Genomic DNA, 27,365 nt, shown 5'->3' with positions numbered 1-27,365 from the left:
GACCATCAGAAAAAAAAACCCCAGATATTTAATTATTATTCATTACTGTAGCAAAACTACAGTTACAAAGTAGCAATGAAAATAATTTTATGGTTGGGGGATCACCATCACAGGAGGGAACTGTGTTAAAGGGTCACAGCATCATGCTGTAGGCGATGGCACCGATGATGACTCCCTCTGCTCATGGTGGGCATGGAAGGATGCTAACACTTGAGAAGGACCATTGTGTGTCTGGCCTCCTCTGAGAATCTGACAATGTTTAACCACTCCTTCTCCACAACCTTCTAAAACACTCAGATCTCACATCACATTAGAGACCAAGGAGGACCTAAAGGAGTGAGATATCTCTCACGAGTGCTTAGCAGTGTCCGGTGCAGGGATGATAGCCAGAGATCTCCTGTTTTATCATCGATGGCACCTGGGGCGCAGACAGTCCTGTGGTCCAGGTCCTTGTGATATGACAGTTCCCTCGGTGAGGACAGTGCCTCTCCTTCTCTGATGGACCAGGGCAATCAGATTTCCCAGGAAATCAGAGGAAGGAGAGTGGGCTGGGCGGTGCCACAGGTGACAAACACGGTGGAAAAACGAGTGTTTCTGCCTAAGTCGACTTACTGCTTCCTTATCTCAGCCCCAGCCATAAACACATTTCCATCAGCAGTTAAGATTTTAGTTTGTTTGGAAAGGAGCCCACACAGGAGGGGAGGGTGGGACCTTAATACTCCTATACACCTAAGACTCTCCCCAAACCTCAAAGTACTTTTTGTTGGTTAGAAGGTAAGTCATGGGTATGGAGTTAGATGTGTTCTGAGGGCCTCTAACAGTGACCAGTTTTATAAGCTGTGTATTTTAAAGTCATTTGTCTCGCCTGTACCCATAAACCTCAACTACAACCCAGTGCTCAACAAGTCCCCTTGAAAGCAGCACCCATCATGGGTGGACTCAGAATAAATGATGTTTTATTTCACCTGCTTCCTGATGACAAGTTTGCTTTTAGATTTCTCTATTGCTGTCCCTATGTATTCATGTAGAATTTGTTTCAGGCCCCCCCCCCCCCATTGGAGGTCAAAATATTTGGATGCTCAAGTCTTGGTATCAAATGACATCATGTTTGAATAATCTGCCTACTCTCCTGTAAACTTCAAGTCACCTCTGGGTTATCTTGATCCCTAACAGTTTAAACACTGTCTAAATGCCATGGAAACCACTGTTATATGCTCAGGGAATAACAAAATGTCTGTTTGTAGAGCATAGATACGTTTTTGTAACAAATATTTTCAATCCAACATTAGTTGGCTTCAGGGATGAAGTTCTGGATACCAGGAAGTCCATATATGTTTCAAGGACCATGAGCCAGGTGGGATGGCACAGGTCTGTAATTCCAACACCTAGGAGGCTGAGGCAGGTCAACTGAGAGGTCAAGGCCACCCTGGGTTACATAGTAAAACTAACCAACCAACCAGCTAATCAACCAACCAACCAGCTAACCAGCCAACCAACCAACCAACCAACCAACCAGCTAACCAGTTAACCAACCAACCAGCTAACCAACCAACTAACCAAAGCCCTAACACAAACAAAGGAAAGAATTCCAGGTCTAGTAACAGGGAAAACTCCATCATTTTCCCTTCCCCATGCAAGACAGCAGATGAAGATCCTGAAAGAAGGTAATGTTGGGCCACTGATGCTGGAGCTAAAACTCTTAGGGATGCTTTTGCTTTGACAGAAGGGTCAGCATTGGGCACACCAGCTTCCCAGGTTGTGCTTTGTGCCTTCCTCTTCTATTACCATCTGGAAAATTGTTTTAGCATCTCCCTCCTGGCCAATTCTCAGAAGCCCAAACCTGGCCCAACATCTCGAGGTCCTCCCAAAGGTGTCAGAGAAGAGCAGACCTTTGTTGACGTGACCTTCATCAGTCTGGACCCTCATCAGCCATTACTCATACCAGGGCCACAGGAGTCTCACTTATTAAATTAGCTGGGTTAGAGTTCTCAGAATATTAATAATGATAATAACAATGAATACAATAATTCCTTCAGAAGGGCAAGGAAGTGCTCTTAGAAAATTCTACTATGAGAAATGGCCTTAGGTTAGCATGACAGTAAAAAGAAGCGGGGACTTCAGATGAATGTCCCCAAATAGCTAGATGCCTATCCAGGCTGGTTGCACAGATGAGCAACCAGAAGCCCAGACTGTCTGATGGAAACACCAAGGGAAGGAGATACCAAGGGGTCTAGCTACTAACCGGCATAGTGCCTGTGCTTCTTTTCCTTGTGAGCTAAAAACTTCACTCAAATTAAGAATTTTTGTGAGTTGCCAGAGTGGCCACCGATCCAGGGCATGAAAAGGGCCAGGGTTACTTCCGACAACCACTCGCTTGTTTCCATCAACTTCATTTAATTGAATTACTTGAAATTGCATTGTTATCCACTCAACCGTAGATTAACAAAGTCAGGTGAAAACGCAAGGCTGGGGTGGCATATTGATTTCAACAGAGAATCAGAATCAGAGGCCTGACATTTGGTGTGAGCACTTGCTGTAAATTCTCAGAAAGCACGGAGATTGGGGTTCACTTAACTTGCGTTAACTTTGTCCTCCGAGGAGGGTCATTAAGAACATCAGAGGAGAGGGCTGGGTCTATGTAGCTCAGTGGTAGAATGCTCGCCCAATAAGAACAGGCCCTGGGTTCACTTGGCACTAATGGGAACCCCAGAGTAGATAACTGTAAGTGTGATCTTTGAGTGTTCATAACACCAGTGAAACCAGACAAGTGAATGTGTGCCGAATGCAGAAAACAAACCCTAGACTTGCAGCACACTGATGAAAAGCAACTTTAGCTGCTTAGAAGTTTCTTTTTTTTTTCCTGGAGGCATCTCCCCCATTTTCTAATTAGACTGTAAATTAGACATTTTTTCTGAATATTTTCTGATGGAAGGGCAGCTGTGGGAACCGTCTCATTGATCAGAGTTTTGCCTTTTTTTTTTTCTTTTCTTTCTGGTGGGCTTTGCCTGGTTGAAATGCACAATTAGAGTTGAAAAAAAATCACTTCCTCACTTCTTGCAGGAGCGGAAAACAGAAGGAGTTTTAGCAAATAATTAAACATCTTAATTGTGGATCAGACAATCTAATTTTAAGAGCTGCTTCTAGAAGGCTGCTCGGTGACAGGGCTACAACTTATCTTTAATTGCTACGGCTAACGAGAGAATTCATCTCATTTCCCACGCTATTGTGATGAGCTCTTTGGCATTCTAAATAGTGGCTCACTTCCTCAAAGGGTGATTTTTTTTTTTAACGTGATGATAGGCATTCAGTGGAGAAAATGAACGACTTCTATCTGCAAATACAATGATCCCACATCCTGGACCCCACAATGATAAGCCTTCTTTTCAAGACTGTAGGAGCCCCTTGGAGAAGTTGGCTATGGCATGTGTACCAACACCAGGGCAGGTAAAGGCAAGGTCAAGGGTCAAGGTAAAGGCCAAGGTAAAGGTCAAGGGTCAAGTACCTGGGTCCTCAATGGAAAGGTTCTTCATAAGCCACTGTACAATGTCAGTACCTGCAAGGACAAAGCAATCACAGTTGAAGATCTCATTGGTAGCAGATGTAACGTCTTCACCAGAGTCCTAAGCTATCCTAAGCCCAGCAGCACATAGTCCAAGAGATGCACAGTATTGATACTTTCCCATGGTACCCAGCCTTTCCTATCCACTGGAACATTTCCACGGTTATGATGCAATCATTGTTATCCCTCCTTTTCTTCCTTCTTTAATGGACAAGGCTTTGGTGCATCCCAGGCTGGCCTTGAATTTTCTATACAGACGAGGATGCTGAGATCCCAGTCTTGCACCACCGTGCCTAGTTTCTACAGTCCTGGGGCTCAAACACAGGGCTTCATGCATTCTAGGCAACCAGTTGAGCTGCACTCCCTATATTCCAATCTTTTTACAAGAAAGGAAGAAAAACAAACAGGAAAAAGAAAGGAAGAAAAAATAAAAACCTACCGATCAAACCAACCAAACAAACCAAAACGAAAAATCCAAATTCACTTCTGAGGTCTCAGTTTTATCTGCATTTCTAGGGAGCATCCGTCAGAAACTTACTGAGGACATGGATTTCAGTGGTTTCCCCAAGACAGGCTGGCAAGACCTGAGTATGCCTGCTCCCAGAACATTTCGTCCTTGGCATCATGCCTACCGACAAGGGCTAACCAGCTCAGGAGACTTCAAGGTTCTTGAAAAACCCATTCATTTCAGCTGTGAGTCCATTCTGAATCAACATGCCTCTGGGTCTGCAGTAGACACTTCGGAGTCTTCACTCGCAGCGTCTCCATTTTGCTTCGGGCCCCAGCTACCTTACATATCCAACCCCCACCCCTGAAGAAGGCTGTGAACCTACTATACTAATTATAGGCGTGGGTAGAATGACCTATACCACGTCCTGATCTGGCCTGTGAAAACTCCTGTGTGGGCCATGCACACCTCCCAGACCCTTCCCTTAGTTCTCTGGGAGACTGAGTGAAACAGACACACAGTATGGATGGGGTCGTGGATCTCACCATGAAAATGTAGGACTCTTTGGGGTCCTCGTGAGAGGCATTATCTGTGTTTGGAATAAGCCCAGTTCTTAGGGACTCACGAACTCCCTGCCCGGCAGTGTGCTCTAGGGTAAGTCACGCTTGAACAGAAATTCTTCCTCTTGGTTTTGTCTTCTGGTGACAGAACAGTGAACCTGAACCCAGACCTCATTACTCTGAGACCATCCTGTCAGATTTTGGTCAGTCCTCCGATCAGTCATCAGTGTTCCAGTGTGGCAGACCTGCATTCATCCCATGGTTTGGTCTGGAGCCCCTTGCCATGGGCCACAGTCCCTGAACAAACTCCCTTTTACTATCTTCCTTTAAAAAGATGCACCTAGAACCAAGAGCAGCTTAGCTCACACAGGAGTGTGTAGAGAGCAGGGGAATCCCTGAGGGAGTGTGTATTATTGATGTGCCAAGGTCCCCAGTAGCTCAATTCTGTGGAGCTGGGAAAGCCTTCTTCCTGACGAGGCTCAGAAGCACAGCAAAGTCTTCTTTGTGGGGAGGGGGCGGTCCAGGTCTAAACTTCCTTTCTTAGGAGTTTACAGATGGAGACAGTCCCTTACAGAGATCTCTTACCGAGACTAGCTATCACTGCTCCCTGGGCGATACGTAACAAACACAGAGAGAGAGAGGATCTGGGTCGCCAGGGTGGTCAGTGCAGCTCCATCAGAGTACACACAGCCCCACCTGACCCAGCTTTTGGGTACTGATATCTCTGTGTTGGTTCTCATTCGTTTGCCTCTATAGTCAGGATTTTAGGATCCAGGCCTCCAGGTACATCACAGGCATGCAGGAACCCAATATCTGCAAGATTCCAAATATCTGATCTACCCACCATGTCACCCGAAGATTTCATTTTACACAGACCTCTAAACATGGCTTTATCATACTTTGATAGAAAATGGGTTCAAAGGAACAATATTTCCAGATCTGAGTCGAGAGCAGGTCTGAAACCCTGGTGTGTGTGTGTGTGTGTGTGTGTGTGTGTGTGTGTGTGTGTGTGTGTGTGTGTGTGAGGGAAAGCAGGCAGGGGAGGGTAGATTAGATTAGCAGGCTAATCGCTGCCTGGCTAGCTTCCCAGACAGGTGAATGAGATCCAACAGAGGAATTTACTGAGACACTCTTTTTTTGAGAATCAAAAATTTCAGACATTTGATCATTAGACTAGAAGTGAGATCTCTGATGGCGGGACAGCCTGGACCTTTGGTGTCTGATTTCTGTGTGGCTCAATGCCAGTGCCTTGGCGCTGCCAGGGCTTTACCCTTGTCCTCATGGGCTTTGCCTGGGGTCAGCCCTCATTGACAATTCCATTTCCTCACATGTCAGCCTCTAAGGCAAGACTAGGAAGCTTCCCACCCGAGCTTCCGGACCACATCTATGAGCCGAAACTGGATGTAAAAACACTTCAATCCGTTCCCATCCTTTGAGAGGGCGTTCACTTGTACCTCCGTGGGTACGTGTGTGCGCATGCTCATTTTCCCCCCACATCGCAGAAGTTCTGTTATTTGTTCTAGGAAATGCAGAACAAAACAGACATCAGCTAAGAACTGTAATCCCAAACTGGGGGTGGGGGAGAGACACTAACCTGTTCTTTTTTTTTTTTTTTTCCTTAAAGAAAAATAGTTCTTTTCTGTGGGTTGCCTGGAAACCGAGAGGCTTCCAGGATCACTCCGACTCTCCCCGGGGCCTGTGGATTATCTTTCCGCTGAGCTTGCTCAGCCATTATTTATCACCTGCCAAGATTGATTGCTCACTCTGGGACAATGACAGCCCTTCCTTTCCCCTGTTAATTACTGTCATCATTAATATCCATGTCACTAATTAGTATTCATTCACATTGAAACTCCTTCCCTGCTCTCCTACCCACCCTCCCCAGGCCCCAGGCCCATTGTCTGGATTTCTAACCCTCTTTGGCACTCAGTTTCTGGTCCAATTTTTCTCTGGCTCTACCAAACCCTGGTCACCTTCACTGAGCTAAAGGATAGCAATTAAGCACTTTTCTCCTCCCACTAACACTTTGGGGACCACAGAGCTGGGTTTTGTGTCCTGGTATAGTGACACTGGCAGTTGCCATGTGGGGATTAAGCTGCTATTCTTGGCTATCCTGGGTAAGGATACTTTATCTGCTGTTCCGTCACTGTCTCTCACACACAGTGGGTACCATTCTGTGGCCTGCGGCAAGCATGCTGGAGGATGCTTAGGGATGGGTCCGCTTCCCCCTCACTGCTTTTTAGGAGTGCTATTTCCTGCTTCTAAGGACTGACTGATCCACAAATGGCCTACCCCAGCTTTGGGGCTGGAAATGAACCACTGTGGTTCAGCCCCACAATAAGCAGGAAAGGCAAATATGTCATAATATTATGAAAGTGCTCCAACTAGGCATGTTATAGCCAGATGGGAACAGTCCACACAGCAACGGGAGCAAGCATTTGCTTTTAATTTTTCCTCTCTCTCCACCAACTCCAGCGACTGTCCTTTCCTTTCTCTCCACAAAAGAATTTGAAGAAGATTCATTTCTGTTTCATCGGAAAATAACTGCTGCCTTCTGTTTCCACTGTTGGTTTTTAGAGCTTACCTTTGTAAGACGCCCTGCAGGGACTTACAGACTGATAACACGGCACAGTGTAACACACACAGCGGAGTTACTCTGTTCCCTAGAGCCCAAGACACTGACCTAGAAGCTGTCTTCCTGAGGCCAATTGCATCTCTCTCTCTCTCTCTTTCTGTGTTATGTACATGCTATGTGGGTGCGTGTACAAGTATTTTACACATGCATTTGTATGTCAGAGATGAATGCACACACCTCCTTCAGCTACTCTTTACGTCATTCTTGAGACAGGGCCTCTCTCTCTCTCTGTCTCTGTTTCTGTCTCTGTCTCTCTCTCTGAGACAGGATTTCTCTGTGTAGCCCTGGCTGTCCTGGAACTCACTCTGTAGACCAGGCTGACCTCAAACTTGGAGATTCGTCTTCTTCTGCCTCCTGAAAAGTAAGGTTTCTTATTGAATCTGGAGCTCATCTACTCAGCTACGCTGTCTGTCTGTCTGTCTGTCCAGTGAGCTACAGGAATCTACCTATGTCTGTTTTCCCAGTACAGGAATTATAGGCTCATGGTCATACCCAGCTTTAAGTGGGTTCTAGAGATCTGAACTCATGTCTCACACTTGTGTGACAAACACCTTAGCAACTGAGCCATCACTCCAGCACCACTAAAAGTAATTTAACAACTCACAATACAGGAATATGCATTACACCAGAGTACTCAAGAACCTTCCACTGCTTGCGTACTGTATCCCTGTATGTAAGAATATGTTTATGACCAGCAGTTACATGCTGTGCTTCATGTGTGCTGTAGTATGCCTTTCTACTGTATCTTTTACATATAAACATATTTATTGAAAGGGCATCAGTATAAAATTCTTCTAACAAGAAAGGAAGTAAACCATGACTCATTCATGCAATAAATATTTATTGAACTACTATTCTGATTGGAAAATACCACATCAACCAAGAATACTGTCCTAGCCAGGGTTTCTATTCCTGCACACACATCATGACCAAGAAGCAAGTTGTGGAGGAAATGGTTTATTCAGCTTACACTTCCACCTTGCTGTTTATCACTAAAGGAAGTCAGGACTGGAACTCAAGCAGGTCAGGAAGCAGGAGCTGATGCAGAGGCCATGGAGGGATGTTTCTTACTGGCTTTCTTCCCCTGGCTTGCTCAGCTTGCTCTCTTATAGAACCCAAGACTACCAGCCCAGGGATGGTCCCAACCACAGTGGGGCCTCCTTCCTTGATCACCAACAGAGAAAATGCTCCACAGCTGGATGTCATGGAGGCATTTCCTCAACGGAAGCTCCTTTCTCTGTGATAACTCCAGCCTGTGTCAAGTTGACACACAAAACTAGCCAGTACAAATATATAGGGTGAAATGATATTCTTTACAGCAGAAAAATTCCTATTTTATTAATCACACACATATATAAGCACATACAGACATGAAAAAGAACAGTTCTGGAAATAATGTGTTAACTTTAGGCTATCTTGGACAAAGGAGAGTTATCAAACTATTCATTTCTGAACTATTTTAAGCTCACAGAACATTCTATATGCTTTACAAAGAAATACTTTTTATTTTCAATAGTGGAGAGGCAAGAAGTAGCCTCTTGCTAAGTATGGTGGTACACACCTTTAATCCTAGCAGGGGCAGAGGCAGGCAAATCTGTGAATTCAAGACTAGCCTGTTCTACAGAATGGGTTCTAGGACAATCAAGGTTACACAGAGAAAGAAACCGTGTCTCGAAAAACAAACAAACAAACAAACAAACAAACAAACAAACAAACCAGCCTTATAGACCAAAGTAGATGGAAGTAAAAGGGACTCGGAGTAGCTTCTTCTGTTTTGGAAAACCGGATATCAGTGAACAAAGACAGGTGTTGCTGGGCTAGGACTTTGTTGTTGATACTTGTTTTGAGACAGGGTCTCCTGTAGCCCAGGCTGGCCTGTAACTGGGATGACCAAACTCCTGGGGGCTGGGATTACTGCAGCTATCACATCCAGTTTATGCAGTGCTGGGGGGTCAAACTTGGGGCTTCAAGGATGTTAGGTGAGCATCCTACCAACTGGACCTCATCTCCAGACTCAGTTTTGCCTTGACAGGTCAGTAAAGGGCATCTCAGTCATGATACTGGATCGCTGCCTTTGAACTTGCCACACACTCTGGCCATCTGTTGTCTCTGGAACTACAAGTGGACTTCAATAGACACCACGGGGATGTTCATCAAAGTCCTGCATCAGGAGAGGCAGCCCGAATTCCTTATTTGTGTCTGTTTATGTACTTGGTAGAATAAGACTCAGTGACCTCTCATGTTTAGCTCCATGCTGTGTGAACTCTAGGTAAATACGAACTAGATTTGAGTGAGGAAAGTCTTAATAGTAACTTAGCAAGCATATGAAGCAAAAAGGCACAGTGATGATAAAGTTGGACAGACTTGTCTCCAGCCCATATTATGTCACCTATAAATTCTGGAACCTTCTACCCCACTCTCCATTTCTTTAATGTCACCAATGAACTGTCCACCCATTTACAGGAAGAAGGCCTCTTCACAAAGCTTGCCTCTTGGGTTTCCTGTGATGACCTTGTTCTTCACAGACCATGGACTGCTCCGTGCCTTCATTTCATCACAGGGAAGGGGACAATCACAGAACTGCTTTGAGAGCACAGTAACTGCTGTGTTTTGTAGAAACAGCTCAGTCACTGGCACGGAATTTGCACAGATCAGTTGGATGCACAGTGGCCACTTAGACAGTCTGTTCCAGGGACCTCATGAGGCTCGAGCATCTCACTGACATCATCTGCCAGGCAGAGGGAGGGAACATATAGTAATGTGAGCTTTTGTGCTACTTGCTTTCTCATTTGAAGTCTTAGGGAGCATCAGAGTGTCTTGATGCCCCTGGGAAGGAGTTTGCTTGCATACAAAGGGGAAAGGAAGGTGATGTAACAGCAGACAAGCAATGGGAATGTGGCAAGGCAAGGCTTATTCCTGATATGTGTGTGTGTGTACATGTATATATACATATATATGTGTGTATATGTATATGTCTCTGTGTATATGTATGTTTGTGTATATATGTGTGTGTGTGTGTTTGTGTGTGTGCGCGCATGTGCGTGTGTATGTTTCAAGACAGGATTTCTCTGTATAACATCCATGGCCGTCCTGAAGCTCACCCTGTAGACCAGGCTGGCTTTGAACTCCCAGAGATTTGCCTGCCTCTGCCTGTTTCGTGCTGGGATTAAAGGCATGCACCACCACCACCACCCAGCCCCCCTTTTTAAAAAAATAATGTTCTTCTTCTTATGTATGTCTGTGTGCCACATGCATGCCTAGGCATAAAGAGGCCAGAAGAGGGTGCTGGATCATCTGAACTGGAGTTACAGATGGCTGTGATCCATCATCTGGATGCTGGGAATCGAACCCAGGTCCTTTGGAAGAGCAGGCAGTGCTCTTAACTACTGGGGCATCTCTCCAGTTCTTGGACAAATATTTTGTAGAAAGTCAGGATCAGCCAGCAAGACAGGCACCCTCACCTAGAATAAGACTCTAAATGTGATGGATTCGAGCATGGTTCTGGTTTGGGTTTTTGGTGACTGACTGCTCCTACATCTTCCTCTCCTGTTTCCTCCTCTCTTCTGTTAGCAGGGCCACCTTTCTATTCCCAGAACACACCATGCTGTCATCTCAGCTCAGAACTTCTGCATATGCGGTTCTCTAGGGACAGTAAGGATCCATCCTCCCTCCCCCAGCTTCTACTGTACCTGATTCCTTCACACCCTTCACTACCTCAGAAAGCCTTCATTACTTTCAAGACTTGGCAAGGTCCCTTGGCATCTGCTGGCAAACAAAGAGGCTTTCCTATTCGCAGCACTTCTCTTGGCCAAGAATAGATAGCCCCCATGGGATTGCTTGGTTAGCATCTGCTTCCTCTTCTATATTAGCATCCTAAAGCTGCGTTAGCACAGTACCATGGACTGGGTTGCCTGAACCACCACAGCTCACTTCCTCATAGTTCTGGAGGTGGAATTCTCAAGTTCAAGGTCGCAGAAGTGTTGATTCTCATGAGGGCAGAGAGGAAGTGCTGCCCTCTGCCTCTCCTCTGGTCTGCTGGCAGAATGTGGTATTTATGTCCTGTAGATGCAACACCTTGATTTCTGCATCTGTATCCATGCACTATTCCTCTGGTACACACACTTCCCAAGGTTCTCTTTCTATAAGAGAAGTCATGATGCCTCAAGGTCACCCTAATTTCCAGATTTAACTAGTTATACCTATAGTAGCTGTGTTTCCTAATAAGATCACATTGTGAGGTTCTGGGGGAAGATGCGATTTAACTCTTAGCATTTGATTAGCATCAGCATCTACGGACAGGGAGTCAATTATGCCGGCATGGGGTGAACACCTGGCATAGAGGTGGGATTTAATAAGCACTTATTCATTTATAGTTGTAGTCAAACGTGCACAATTGAGCACATAGTCACCCATCTGCCTGTATTCATTACAAGTTCAATTAAATGTTTTGTCTTTGGTGGGCTATTTAAACTTCAGCCCGAGAGCTGGAGAAAGAAAGAGAAAGGGAGAAAGATAGAAAGGAAGGAAGGAAGAAAGGAAGGAAGAAAGGGGAGGGGGACTGAAGGCAGAGAAAGGGGTGGATAGAGGTAGGAAGGGAGAGAGGAAAGAAGGAAGGAAGACAGAAGGAAGGGAGGTGACATAGACACAAGCACCAGCCCACACTACGTCTCAGACAGGCACCTTTGGGACGCTGCTTCTGATGACATCCTTAGGACTGCTCATCTATTGTCACGGGCTTCTCTAAAAACACCGCACCCTCTCTTATAAGAAGAAATCCTGAGAGATTAATCATTTTACAAAGGGCTAGGCAGCAACCAAAGTCATCTTTTCATCAGTATGTGCTGGCTGCCAAGTCATAGAGGACTGAGAGAATGCAGGTCAAGAGGGGACGACAGGCTTCCACCCTTCTGCCTGTAGATTCTGTCTGCGCCAAGTCTGTCTTCTCTTTTGCACCCACTTCCGGTCTCCACTGATTACTTCTGGTTTGCAGAGCGAGGTACCTTATCCTGTTCCTCACAGGAAATCCTCCAGCCCTCGGACTTAGTTTGGATCCTGTTGGAGGAACTGAACTCAGACACAGGAATTAGGATTTTAGACCTACAAACCTTCTACCATATGCAGGGTCTGTCAGAGCCATCTCTCTGGGGTCCTGTAAACAGCTTCCTGGCCTCTAGGAGCCTGTGGCAACCATAACTCTCGAGGACCCAGTGATTACCTAACATCCAGACAATGGACCGCAGGGAAGCCCTGGGCAGGCACTCTTCCCCACAACCCCACCCAGCCAGCTTGGACTCCAAAATTTAAAGCTTCCCTGTGTATTATGAAAAATAACAGGGGCACGAGAGCAGGTGAGGTTATTACCAACTCATAAATCAGCCAGGAGGCGCCGAGGGCCGTGGTGAGGTGCTTGAGACAGGCTCCCCCGGTTGGTTAGCTCACCAGAACCCCCACAATTGATTCATAACCTCATAACCCTCCTGCGCCCGAATCCCAAGTCTTATATCTAATTGTCAGCAGCCAAGTACATGATTTGCAAGAGGATGCAGGCAGCGGCAGACGTGGGGGCGGGAGGAGAGATTAGTTTTGTCAATCAAACGCATCCAGGGTGAGGCTGAGAGCGCGTGGGATTTAGCTCCACAATCAGCTTATTAAAGGCAAGGCTGGGTATGGCTACATTGATTAGGCCTCAGCATAGGGAAATGGAGGCACGTAGCCGTGGTGGGAGGAGCCACTGTTCCCTAGGGTGGCTGCTGCTGCTGTGTGTCTTCCATTAAAAAGCAGGAAGGAGAAACAAATCAGCAGGGTCAGTGCTCCGAGAAAGGACTCATCGAACGCCCGCCCGCTGTCCAGGCGCCCTCATCAGAAAGCTGCGTTGATGTTCTCTGGACAGGGAGCTTTTCAGGGAAGGCTGGGAGGGCACCTGGTGCTGGAGAGGATCCAGTGATGGATAGGCGTGGGACCACTGCCTTCTTGTGGCCTCCTGGTCACCTCATGTGTGCAAATTTAAATCCGAAAAGTGACTCCTGTACATTTTACATTTAGATTGCTCCGGGAGGCTAAGGTTTTCCTGAGATCTGGGAGAGGGTCAGTCTCTACGTAGCAGTTACTCAACACCATTCTCATTGGCCGCAGCCTCACTATAAGAGCAATAGAACTAGTAACCTTCCCCCCAAAAGTCCAAAGGGTCCAGGCCGTTCTGCGGGCATGGCCATCAGATTCTGTCTCATTCACACAGATGAGCTTGTGCCTCCCCAAGTCAACTCAGCATCCACTCCCAGATCCATTTCTGGTGATTGAGACAAACTGTGGGAAGGACCTTGAGCTTTCTCCTCCAACTCCACTGTAGCCAAGCCCTTAGCCCTCTCTCTGTAGCCACTAAGGAGTCAGTGGATGGGAATCTGGATTGCTGTCACCATCAGACCTGTGACCCTCAGAGATCTGTTTGTTGGTTCCAAGTTTCAACTTCTGGCTGAGAGGTAGATATGAGAACAGAGCCTGGAAAAGCTGAGCCTTGTTTTTTTCTGCCAGGCACAGCCAACATTTCACAAGCTATTACTGATTAGAACATTTGCACTCATTTACCTGTAAGGATGCTAGAGGGTCTCTACCACCAGGCTACACCCCTCCCCTAACCACACTCTCCATGGTGAACATTCCAGGGTTCTGTCCTAAAGGCATGAGTGCACTGGGACATTGCAAGGGTTATCATGGGAGTCCTTCTGGGATACCATGAGGCCACAGACATGACAATTCCTAGTTCCAGCTGATCCAATCACAAATGACTCAGTTAGGACCAATTGGAAATAATGAGAGAGTAAGTTGGATGTAGCGCCCAGGACTCCAACAGTGTAGCTGGAAGTGCCCGCACTAAGGGCAACACTTCACATTTATACTCAGACTGAGGTGTGTTGATTGTGTTGAACAGCCAATCCCATGACAGGGAACGCATCCTAGAACAGAAAGTCTCCCAGAATGCTCTGGCATCCTCAGTGTGTGAAGTGTCGCCCTTAGTGTGTGCTACCCCAGGGCAGAGATCCACGGGGAACAGAAAGAAAAGTGAGCTATGAGTTAGGGAGACAGGAAGAAACAACAGGATGCCTGGCCCAGGAGCTGGAAGCTAGCCTGAGCAACAGAATGAGACCCTATCTCAAACAAACACATAAACATTGGCAAGCAAACCAGCAAGAGGAGGGTTATCTTGGTTGGCTTCAAGGCAATCTTAGGCGTCCCCAGCAGTGAGATGTGGCCTTTCCCTCCCTCCCATTTCTCTATCCCGCCTCTTGGCCTCTCCAGTATGCCATCGTGAACCTTCCTGTACAGCCCCTATCTATGTCTAGGAGCTGATTCACTGTGGGTCTCTGGCGCAGCCTCTTAAACCTTAGGCCATGACCCAGGGAGCAGGGTAGACAGTCACGGGAAATTGAGAACAGCAAAAGGTTTCTGAATGTGCAATGGCAAAATGACTTAAGAAACACACCATGACTCTTGGGTGTTTCAGTCAGTGCTTACCCATGCTGCTCTGAATGTCACTGAAGTCTTTGTTCTGAACACACAACACACATGTTTTTCCCTGCACATACCTTCATGCCACACACAGAACCAGCAAAGGCTTGAGAAAACCTCAGATCAGATCCAAGACTACTGCACTGCATTTTTTACTGTTCATACAATGTTTTCTGCTCTAACAGAAACATAATGATGTAATGATAGAAAACAAAGACTTGTCATACCTTCTATTGTTGTCCCTCAGTATGGAGTGTCAAATTATTGTCTTTGGGTTAAATTGTGTTAGAAAAGTTTGTCTCTAAAAGCTGTCATTTGAGTTGCATAAACATCAGCAAGCAACTCAAGTTTCATTTAAAAAAAAATGAAATGAATTTGGCTTGGGATCAGACAGAATTTTCAAGGTTTCTCTCCAACACGATGTAACAGCAGCTCAGCCACGCTGCATGCATCCCCACCTTACTCCTGCTTCCCCAGACTCCCAAATGCTGCTTCTTTGGATGTTTTGGTCCAGAATGAAGGCCAGTTTTAGAGAACTTGGGAGAAAAGTCAAGCAAGTCACTCGTAGAACACAGGATTTAGACTTTCTCGGTGGCACGGTCCTTTCCAGCCACTTTTCAGTCTCCTAACATGGGGATAGCAGGGAGAAGCGAGGTGAGGTCTCCTCACCTTTCCAGTCTCTCACTCTCAATCTCCCTCATCACCCTGAGAGTTCAGGCTCCCTCCTGGGCTGCACCTGAAACTCCCACATATCATCTAGCCGTCATGTCTCTTCTTGTTAACGTACGTCTTGCACACACATCCACATACACTCAGGCACACCCACACACGCATATAGTACTCAGCACACAAACACATAACTCAGTGCCTCTGCAATAGGTGTCCCCATCCCATGACTCAAATCTTGAATGATAGAAAAAATCAGCTCAGGCTGAGGATAAAGTTGAAGGAAATATTTTTTTTGGTTTTGGTCTGCTCTCTAGATGTACAGATCAGTCTCACTGTCACTCTGGGATTAACTGTTCCCAGTGCACTGCTTAAAAGTTGTGTTTCCTTGTTTGTAAGAAGAGAGGGGAGAGAGGGGGTCTAGGCATTGAGGGAGTGAGGAAACTGGTCTGAGCAAGTTACAGTCATGTCCCAAAATGCCCAGCATGGTTTTTCTTTCCAGCTGCTGAGCAGTTTGAGCTCTCAGTGGTTAAGAAGTGGTCTTAGAGACGAGGCAGGAAGGTGGGCAAGAGAGGAAAAGAGAAGTTCTAGCTATTACAAACAGGCATGCTTGGCAGAAAGCATCATCAGGTGGTGCTGACCAGGGCCTCTGAACCTCACATCTGGGCCTGTACATGAAACAGTGAGGAAGGAAGTCTGTCTGGGCTGTGGGTGGAGCAGCCTGTGGCATAGTGACATCAGGGGGAAATATGGTGGCAGGAGGGGGCATAGAGGAACCCAGAGAGCGTGATCTCAGTGGGAGAAGATGACCAGACAGGAGCTGAAGGACTATCATTAGACTGGGAACACCTAGGGACGAAACTATGTAAACTCCAGTTCTTGTGTTCCTATCTTCTGGTACCATCTTAGAGAGACCAAGAGACAGGCCAGCTCAGAAGAGAGGAGGAGGAATTTGCTACACAGACTAGACTGATGATCTGTTAAGTGGCTTTCAGAGGAATTTTATTGTTGAGAGTATGGAAGTTCCAGTCCCGGTCACTGACTACCCGACTGACACATTGTATCTGTCAGGAGAGCCGAGAGCTCACATGGGTGTAGAAAGGAAGCTAAAGTGGGGTGGTAGAGGAGAGAGTGACTGGTGGGCTCCTGAGATTGGATGGTGAGCGAGATGACATTTACAGAGGCCCGAGTGCAGGGAGGGTGTGGCTGTGACTATACAGAGGAAGGAGAGGCAGGAATCACACACTCTCGTATAGTGACAAGCACGGTCTACCCAGAGGAGGAGGCATGCTGGGTTGGGCAGATCAAGCCTGGAGACCCAGGACTAACCCAAGAACCACAAGGGTGTGGCTGCTTCAGCTGAGGTCCAGCTGTGTTTTCAGAACCAACGGCATCTCTGCAGAGCTCCAACTGGAAGAGGCTCATTCGCAGTCTCAAAGGATCACTTTCCAGCTGACCCATGGAGAAGATGGTTGAGTCAGGAGGAGAGGCGAGACTGGTGAGGAGAGTTTTCTAGTTAGAAAAATCACATGCTTGGGGTGGTGGTATGGGGTGCCCTGCAGTAGTGAAGTGTAGAGAAGCCAGACTGCATCCAGTGAAGTGTGGCCTCATTGGAAGCAAAGCTCCCAGTCCTCTTCACTGAAGGGGGTTCCTGTTTGGTTAGAAGGGGGTTCTAGTGACATCCTAACTTAACTAACAGGATGTACAGGGGCCTGAGGTCAGTGAGAGTGGCCTGTAGGTTGGGGAGGAAGCCTGGATTGAGAGATGTCTATGTTAGTTTGAGATCTATGGTAGCCTTTTGTATGGAGGGTCTAGGAGGGCCACTTGATATGCAAGTCTGGATTTTCAGGGAGAGAGAAGGCTGCAGGTACTGCTCAGGAGTCGCTGCTGTGTCAGAATGGACCTTAAGCTCCCAAGCAGTGAGTCTGGGTAAGGTCACCTTTAGGGGTCAGGAGAAAATGCAGCAGAGGGGAGGGGCCTTGGAGGGAAGCTCATGGCTTGTAGGCAGCACAGATGGTAAGGGAGCCCCAAACTATGAATTCTCAATTTGGAAACCTTCCACCTCCTGGAAGGGTCCCCAGCATCCATCAATCCACCTTCTGTGGCTGAGGCTGTGGCCGTGATGGAGAGGAACAGAAGTGAGAAAAACAACAGAAGCATCTGCCAGGCCCTCTCAGCTCACCCCTGCCATCTCTGTCCTTCTTTCCTTGCTCCTGTCTTGGTGGAGGCGAAAATCCATGCCTCCCTCCCTTGGCAGCATCTGACAGCTCAGCATCATGACCAAAGCTGAACAGACAGTCAAAGATTTCTGTGTTCTCTTCTGAATTTGCTCTCTGGCATTTCTGTGGTTAAATCACAGCAGGCTCCCTGAAGCACCTTGGCAACTGCGGTGATGACCCATGGCGACTCACTGCACGGTGGACACTGCTTCTGAGTGGGCGTGTTCATTTAGGCAGAGAGGCGAGCATAACCTCTAGATTTCATTGTACTGCTGAGACTCATAGTATAGAACCCTCAGAGCCAGGCATCTTTCTGGCCAATCCTCTGTTCACACTGATAACTCTAGATCCAGAGACAAATGCCTTTGGTTCAGAGACCCAGGAGGAATAATCTCGGATGGGGTGGCTCAGGAACTAGGGCAAAGGATGGAGCAAATGTAAAAATCATCTCAGGTCTGTCCCTCCTGCCCCATTTCCTCAGCACCATGCATGCCCCAGGTGCTGGTTACCGGATCAGATTGCTGCAGTGAATAATTAAAGAAATTGCTAAAGCTAATAAAGGACATACCCCAGGATCCTAATAATGAGTAGGGACGAGGTGGGAAGGGGAGGCCTAGCGAGGACAGTTGCTGTGGTTGCAGAGTTGACTGGCTGCCATAAAAACAACCAACACAGTGTGGTCAAGCCTGCTGATCACCCTTCCACGGTTGTCTCTCCGCGACTGCGATTGGGGTGTCTTTAAGGAGAGACAGCCCTGACACCTCCTGTCACCCCTCTACTGAGGTCATATTACTTTCTATCACATCTATAACTCATGATGACTGGGTAGAGGACATTAGCCCAAATTAACATCCCACACTTCGGTGTTGCTGGTAACTGCTGGCTTTCTTTAGGGATAGTGGGTTTGGTTATTGCTTAGGACCACTTCTGAATGTAGTGGGCCAGCACACTCATTGCCAGGGATCATTATTTACCTATGTGTAGATAATGTATGGATAGGATGGAAGTCAACATATAGTACCATTTTGAACTAATTGAGACTAGAGCTTGATTTATCAAGGAGCCCGTTCTGTCTGGCTTGATTCTTCTGGGGGTGTCATGGTGGAATCAGATCGAGCTCTGACACAGTGGTAGAAGCTAGATGAATTGTGAGGGTCTAGGTAAAGGCTGGTGGCTGATCAATACAAGACAAAACCACTGGCCAGTTTTCGTTTTTCTTCTTTCTTTCCTTTGTTCATTCATTTATTTTGTTTTTTTTTTTTTGTTTTTGTTTTTGTTTTTTCAAGACAAGGTTTCTCTGTGTAGCCTTGGCTGTCCTGGAACTCACTCTGTAGACCAGGCTGGCCTCAAACTCAGAAATCCTCCTGCCTCTGCCTCCCAAGTGCTGGGATTAAAGGCGTGCGCCACCACTGCCCGGCTCTGTCTAGTGTTCTAAACGTTCTTGTAGCCGTTGTCATAGCCATATCAATGACTTGCCTGCCCTCTATATAGAGTGGCTGACTTGAGCCTCAGACCTGTAGTTTATTAAGAACAGAGCTGTGCATGATTTTGAGTAGTTGGGATTAGGTCCGTCTGAATGTTCCACACAAAACGACAGCAAAAGTTAGCAGTGGATTAAACAAGATTCATATGTATTTGGTAAACAAAGTCTGGAGCGGGCTGGATGGGTCATTAAGGTGCTCCACCTCAGTGCTCCACCTCAGTGCTCCACCTCAGTGCTCCTCTTTCATCAGCCAGTGGTTGGCTTCCATCCTCAAGGTCACTTCCTGGAGGAAAAGGAAGGAAGGAAGGAGGGAAAGAAGGGAAGAGGCAGAAGAGAGAGGAAAAGAAAGACAGGCAAAGGATATTCTCCCCAGATGATGCCCCCTTTAAATACATTTTCTGAAAGCCCTAGAGTCTACTTCTAATTGTGATAGACAGAATAAGGACTCTCAAGTTGTCCCTGCTGTAATCCACAAAATCACAGGTGTGTTGCTCTATACAACAAAAAGGATTTGCGGGTATGACTAAGGGCCTCAAGAGGGAGTGATTACACAAATCATTGAATACAACCTCAACTGTCCAGTCTTTCCAACAGACTGGGAGGGAGGCAGACAGCAGAGTCACAAAACCTGAAGACAGAAGACCAGATCTGGAGATGCAGCCAGACTCTGCCCTCCAGAAATGTCTGATAAATTCCTATTGTTTGAAGTTCGTGACAGATTGCTACAGCAGCAACAGGAGAAAATTACCACGCATCTCTGGTCAGGTCATAGTAGATCATTCATTGCTTTGAGGGAAGCTGGGAAAGTCTTTTAATGGAGGCAACAATGAGTTTAGTCAAACAGGATGGCTGCCGGGACATGTCACAGAAGACCACTTTGTGGGGCTGTTACATGAACTGAAGTGTCTCTACATTCAGGAAACAGAAAAATACTCTCAAAATAGGACTGGCAACCTAAGCAGTTGGCACACACACAACAACTTTCAAAAGTTCTGTGACAATGGGTTTAGAATGATTCCAACAATTCCTTTGGCAGAATACTTCCAGTCTTGTGTATTTCAGCCCCAAGTCACTAATCAACCATGGATGCTGATGGGGTTGACTGAGTCCAGCTGTGATGTTCAGCCGACGTGAGCTTGAAATAGGGCTCTGAATTTGAGATCAACTTACTCTTGGCTATCAGTAAGGTTTCTAAAATTTCTCTTGTTAAAAAGAGAATGGAGAATTTACTTTAACTTTTTGACCCGGTAGACTCCAAGGCCTGATGAGGTTACCCAGGGCCTATCATAGAAAGGTATAAGTAAAACAGACTTTTGGCTCATCATAGATACTCAACTGAGGTTTTTAAATTTTAATTATAGTTTTTTTTATGACAGGTTGAGGATATAGCACAGTCCATAAAGTTCTTGCCATATAAGCATGAAAATCTGAGTTTAATCCCCAGAAGTCGGGTGACAATCCAATTATGGCTGCATATGTTCATAATCCCAGTGTTAGGGAGGTAGAGACAGATGATCCAGCTTACTCTATTCAATGCGTATCAGGTTTTAATGAAGGACTGTGTCTCAAAAAACCAAAGTGGACAGCTCCTGGGAAACACACACACACACACACACACACACACACAGACACATATATACACACAGAGGTTTTTGTGAGTGGATGAAGGGATAAATGAGTTACTGGATAAACATGGGACCTTACTGGATTGCAACAGGGTCTTATCCAGTCACTCAACACAAGAACATTCTGTGTTCTGTAACACACGTATGTTTGCAGCACTAGGTGGGCTCACAACATGTCTGTCTTAGACATGTAATAACAATGATCCTTGAGTGTACTGAGGGCCACAGTGTGTGCATTTTTTGATGATTCCTGGGACCATGGTCTCGGCACCTGCATCAGACATGAAGGAGGTCTTGCTTGAGTGGAGTCGTGGAGAACCAGTTGGCGTTAGCTAGGTATGGAAATGAGGGGATGAGGGGAGAGAGTCTTCAATACTGCAAAATCCAGAGACACAGTGGCAACAAGCACTTACACAGGGCTTAGTGCTTGCAGCACCATTCCAAAGACTACATGCAATAACATACATGGATAGCCACCTGGGGGACCAAGTATTGTCATCTTTCCTGTCTGTGAAGATGAAGGAACTAAGATGGAGAGGTTGTGTGAGCTGCCTAAGGCCACATGGTCTGAGGTAAATGGCAAGACTGGAATTGCCACCCAGGCCTTTTGGGGACCAGAGCCAGTACTTGGAGTGAGTCATTTTGCGTGGTTCAGAGACGACCTGAACAATAGCAGAGGGTACCATGGAGGAAGCAAACAGGGCTGGGAGGGACCACAAGAGAACTCTAGACACTCTACTGGAGCTGCCTGCTTTCTTGCTCAAGATCTTTTCAGCTGTCTTTTCTTTGTTTTCTGGACTATCCTTGCCCAACTAAGGAGAGGGACTCTCCAACTGCCAAGGAGAGGGAAGCAGTGCCTGGTTTAAGCCCAGGCAGTGCCTGGGGACAGACCACGCAAAATCCATCCAGGCAGAGCGGGAGACTTCCATGCATCACATGAGTTGGATGCATTTCATGAGAGAACATGGGTCACATGCTACATTCCAGATGCATACAGATGGCTGTGGAAGTGTCTGGTATCTCCAGCATCTATTGCTGGGAGTAGCCTTAGCTCCCAACAGAACTCCTCAGTCAAAGTTTATAATGGATACAAGATATTCAGAACCTGATGGAGAATACAAACAAAAAAGTATCCCCTGTCCTTTCTCTTTCCCAAATCAGAACGGGAAATCCCACGACCTAAGACCCAAGCCAGAAAGCCCAAGAACAGTGGTTCTCAACCTTCCTAATGCTGCGACCATTGAATACAGTTCCTCACATTGTGGTGACCCCAACCATAACATTATTTTTGTTGCTACTTCATATCTGTAATTTTGCTACTGTTATGAATCACAATGTAAAGGATTTTGGAGATAGAAGTTTGCCACAGTGGTTATAGCCCAAGGTTGAGAACCATTATCCTAGAGGAAGGAAGGCTAGACAATATCCTAGCCCACCACCAATGCAAAAGAGCAAAATGCGGCCAATCCTGGATTCACTTAGAGGACAGACATCTACCTGACTACTTCTCCCTGTTTGAGTACCTGCACATGTGTGTAGGGACCCTGGAAAGCAGTCGGATGCCATGCAGAGAGCCAGCAGGTGGTAGAGGAGAAATAGGAGCCCAAAGCTCTCTCGACTTTTGTGTAGCATATGGGAAGTATTAGATCAGAGTCCTGGACTAGCAGTGACAACAAAGAGAACTGAGTGTCCACTTGCAGGCGCATCCAGTCTGCAGTCTTTCCAGAGAGGAAGTACAGGAACTATTATGGGCTGCTGGTGTATAAGCCACTTTACCTGCTGAATCCCAGCCCCCAGGGTGACAGTACTTGGGCACAGGCTTTGGGAAGGCGATTTGGTTTGAGTGAGACCAGGAGGGAGAAGCCTCATGATGGGATTGGTGTTTTGTAAGGCCCAGAGGAACCAAGTCCGAGGATACCTGAGGTCAAGCAGAACAGATAGTGAAGCTGGAGACAGGGGAAGAGACAGAGTGGTGGAAACCGGAGTAGACAGTCATAAGTCAACAAGGGACACTAGCAAGCATTCTGAGGAGTGGAGATGCCAGAACCCCAGTGGAGGCGCTGGGGGGACACACCAGAAGTTTACAAGCACAGCAGCTATGGACACTGAGAACACACTCTCATTTTGCATCCTCTATCACATGCTAGAGAGCAAATGGCCTGGACCATAAAGAGCAGAAACTGCCAGTCCTTGGTAAAAAAAAAAAAAAAAAAAAAAAAAAAAAAAAAAAGCACTCACTATCTAGCAGGTGTACAGCTTTAGGCTCTGAGTTTATTAGGCTCTGAGTTTATTCCTTGTTTCTCAGAGAGCTCTGGGGGCTGGAGATTTTGGCTGTTGCACAGAGCACATCTCTATTTTACTAGAAAGATCCTAACACCTAGACTCTTTGTTTCCAGTCTTTCCTTGTAGTCTGTAACATCCTCACACATATGTCCTTTCCCTTGAATTCCTTCTTGTAGTCTGATAGCGATGTATAGCACCAGTGTTTAATAAGCACGCACTGTATGCATGACACAACACTTACATATCACCTCTTCAGGCTGTTCCCAGAGCCCCCAAGCCTCCCCCTTCCAACCAAGTGAAAGAGGGTTAACCCACAGGGGAAGGAGGAGGCCCAGGAGAGGCCTGAGTTAAGAGAGAACAAGAGAGTGGGTGGTTCCTTGGCTACAAGATGTTTTCAGGGCACGGCAGACCACCACAGACGCAGGTGCAGGAGGGGATTAAAACTGTGGCTCCCATTCTTAAGAAACAGCTTTAAGAATCAGCACAAGAGACAAAGCAAAGTGCACGATGTAGATCAGAAACTAAGGCTATATATGATATGCCTATCCCCTTCCCTGGCGAGGGAGAAACACATCTGCAGGTCTAGACACCCGCTGGGGCTCAGGGAGGGAAGGGCCGAGTAACCGAGTAACCGGAGGAGCTGTGATATTGCGGAGTGCCCACTGGAGATCTTGGTTTGGGAGCAGTTAACAATCTGTGCAGACAACCAAAGTGGGGATATGCGTGACCTTGTCCTATCTTCTCCCCCCTTTCCTTGGGGAGAAGATTCAGAGCTGGCTCCTTCTATTTCTTTGCCCCACCTCCACCCTCACAGGAAGGTGGTCCCTGATAAGCTGCAGGCAGCATCCTGGGGCTTAGATGAAAGTAAATTGGGAAGCAAGGGTCCACGTTCACACTGGCCTGGAACCAAAGGCAACCAGCGGCTCTAGGAGCCATCACAAGGGGGCAGCAGTGGTCACTTGGTGATTGGCAGTTGGAATTCTGAACTAAGTGTCTGTAGACTCAGTCATAGCTCAATCTAGAGAGGGCTGTGGGTGTTCACAGGGCCCTGCCTTTACTGCCTACTGCACGAGATATTCAGGGAGGGATTGGGAATGAACAAATATGGTCACAGTTCTCAGAGATGGCCATCACTACCTGAGTAAGACTGAATCTCTCAGAGATCTTCCCACTTGTCTATCTGCCTTTCAATCCTCCCCTTCCTCTGCCCTCCCCACCACCCTCCCTCTCTATGCATCCATTCTTTCCCCAGGTAACTCCCAAGTGTGTATTAGGCTACCTGTGATCTGTACATTAGAAATGCTGCCCCCCTCATCCTTGACATCCTTATTCGAGTGCTTCTAGGAGCCCCAGTATTTCTGTCTCATTTCCTCGTTGTTTTGTACTTCCTTCTCCTTTATCAACCTTCTCCCAACTTCTCATGCACACATTTGGAACATTACTGTTTCCATTGGTGGGAAATACCCCCACCTTGCACAGAAGGACCCTCCTCTCTTTACTCGCACTGGCTTTCCATGCTGGCTTTTCCAGCGGTCTTTCTCTGCCTTCCCTCACTCCTGGGCACTTAATTTGGAGACAGAAGAACAATTAACACCTTTCATGACCTCTGATGCCCTTTGTGATGTTTCTCCTTCCTCCTATGTTAAAATGTCTGGTTCTGTTCATTAACACTGAGAGGAAGACATTTTGGATTTGGCAGTCACAGTGGGCTGAGAAATGAACATATAATTGAGTCAGCCCCCTTTGTGGGCAACGGAACCACCAACATCAAGAGTAGATTTGGTGAAAGTTTTCGGTGAGTGAGGAGGAATTACAACTAGGGAGAGGGCAGGCAGGGCTCCCGTGTTCTTGCCATCTAGTCTGGTGTCAGGTGTGAAATGAGTGGAACAAGCTACTTTACATCAGCAATCACTGGCTCAGAACCAGCAATCTGGACAGAGGACAGCTGCTCAGCCTCAGTGGGTAAGGGAAGAGGACCTAGTTCCCAGAGACTCCCACAGCTGCCCAGTCAGTCCTGGTGTGTAACGAGGCAAGAGCTGGCAGAGGCTTCTGTCCCTTCCCCTGCTGTCCTCCCATTGGGCTCCTTGGACTTCTTTACAGCAAGGAGGCTGACTATTGATTATTGACTATGGGGAGGGGGGAGAGCAAACATTGCAAGTGAAGAAGGCAGAGGCACAGGCTCTTTGTGGTTTACCCTCAGCAGCCATGCGATGTTGTTCCAGCTATACTCAATGGGTACCACCCAGGGTGGCCGAGTCACAGTCCCATAGAAGCATGTGGGACTGGAGACATTCTCCTGAACATCTTTGAAAATGAAATCTGTCGCACTTGGTGAATCCTCAGAGTTGTAGCAGCCCATACCCCTCACATGGAAAGAACACTTGTGAGGAGCTTACTGGAGATCATATGTGGCTGAGAACCCAAGAGAACAAAGTAGAGTGTGTTGGTGATGTTTGGAGTTTATCATATAGAAATAGATGGAGCCTACAGGTTGGTTTAAATCTCAACTGTATCACTTACTGTGCATGGTGGTGTGAATAGGTATGGCCCCTCAGAGACTCATGTGTTTGAATGTTTGGGGGTGGCACTATTAGGAGGTGTGGTCTTGGGGGAGGTGTGGCCTTGTTGGAGGAAGTATGCCACTATGGGAGTGGGCTTTCAGTTCTATGCTTAAGCTACCCCCAGTGGGACACACAGTCTCTTTCTACTGCCTGTGGATCAAGATGTAGAACTCTCGGCTTCTCCTCCAGCACCATGTCTGCCTGCATGTTACCATGCTTCCCACCATGATGAAAATGGACTAAACCTCAGAAACTATAAGCCAGCCCCAATTAAATGTTTCCCTTTATAAGAATTGCCTTGGTCATGGTGTTTCTCTTTACAGCATTGAAACCCAAACTAAAGACAATGTCTATGACCTTGAGAGGGGTCAGTTAACTTCTACCAACCTTGGCTTCTCTATACCATGGGGACAAAACACTGATCTTACTCGGCACTAGCAATCCAACAACTTATGCCTGGAGAGGTATTCCTGAACCACAGGCTGTTGGCTCTGTCACCTCTGCAGTCCAGTAATTGCACAAGAGTCATTATTTAATTTTAATATTAAAAATGCATTGTGTGTGTGCATGAGTGTGTGCTTGTGCACGTACACACGCACATGTGCACGTATATTCGTCACAGTGCATACGGAGGTCAGAGGACGACTTGTTGAAGTCTGTTTTCTCCTTCCACCACGTGGGTCCTGAGCATCAGTCTCAGGCTGCCAAGTCAGGCAGCAAGTACGTTTACTCACTAGGCCATCTGTGGTCTTGGATTTGTGTTATGAAGCACCAGATACAAGGGAAATGGTGTGGTTCTGTGGGTTCTATAGCGAATCTTACCTTTTATTAGTCGTATGACTCTGAACAAATCATTTAGCCTTTTTGGAGTCTCACCTTTGTTATGAAAGGGTAATGCCATTTGTTTTAATTCTGAGAATCACAGTCAGAACTTAGTCAGATAGGTCAACTCTGAGAATTACTGATATAGGAATTATTTTCTTGTTGCTGTGTCAAAAGACCCAGCCAAAACAACTTAAGGAAGGAGGGGTTTGTTTTGGCTCACAGTTCTGGAGTACAGTGCAGCATGGTGGGGGAGTCATGGCTGCAGGAACCTGAGGTAGCTGGTTACATTGTATTCACAGTCAGGGAGCAGAGGGCTGGTTACATTGCATCCACAGTCAGGGAGAAACCCGAGGCAGCTGGTTACATTGTATCCACAGTCAGGGAGCAGAGGGCAGTGAACACTGCTGCTCAACTGGCTTTCTGTTTTCATTCAGTCTGGATCCACAGACCAGGGAATGATGCCACTCACAGTTAGGATGGATCTTTCCTCCTCGGTTAGGCTAATCTAGAAGCTCCTTACAGCCATGCACAAAGATTTCTGTCCATGCATTTCTAAATGTTGACAGTCAAGATAAACCATCGTATGTGGTAAGGACTTAATGATATGATAATTAATTAATAATAAATGGAAAATATTGTTTGCAACATGACAATTTGAGCACATTGCCACCTAAGTAGCCAATGCTTTCACTTAAAACAAAAGTATTGGTTGTCTTTGTCCATATAAAAGTTTATTGTTAAGAAAAGCTTGGAGAATGTAGCTAAGCAAAAGAAATAGAGGTCCCATGTAAACCTCCCCGCCCCAACCCCAGAGGATCTTTGTTCTTTCTTGAACCTTCTTTGTTTTTACTGCTCCTGTAGTAGATAATCTCCAGCTCTGTCACTGAAGTAGATTTCCACTTTGTTTTCAATGACTGATGATGCAGCAATAAACAGGTATAACTTTTTCACATGCCCCATTAAGATAAACCTTGGACAATGGAATTTCTGAGTTGGTT

The 27,365-nt window shown here is 46.6% G+C and overlaps 1 protein-coding gene across 10 annotated transcripts in view; it reads right to left on the bottom strand.

Annotated features, from left to right (window-relative positions):
* The window catches only part of Rgs6 (regulator of G-protein signaling 6), a 545,511-nt gene that overhangs the window by 110,950 nt on the left and 407,196 nt on the right, over positions 1–27,365 (bottom strand). For all 10 annotated transcript variants that reach the window (XM_011244133.3, XM_006516070.4, XM_011244137.3 and 7 more), the window contains one exon: positions 3,503–3,553. In XM_011244133.3, the coding sequence (XP_011242435.1) occupies positions 3,503–3,553 (51 nt within the window). The remainder of the gene's footprint in view (positions 1–3,502; positions 3,554–27,365) is intronic.

Source organism: Mus musculus, chromosome 12 (assembly GCF_000001635.26).
Source record: "Mus musculus strain C57BL/6J chromosome 12, GRCm38.p6 C57BL/6J".
In the NCBI taxonomy this organism is placed as follows: domain Eukaryota; kingdom Metazoa; phylum Chordata; class Mammalia; order Rodentia; family Muridae; genus Mus; species Mus musculus.
Note: the sequence above shows the minus strand (reverse complement) of the source record. Positions and strands in the feature narration are given on the sequence as shown.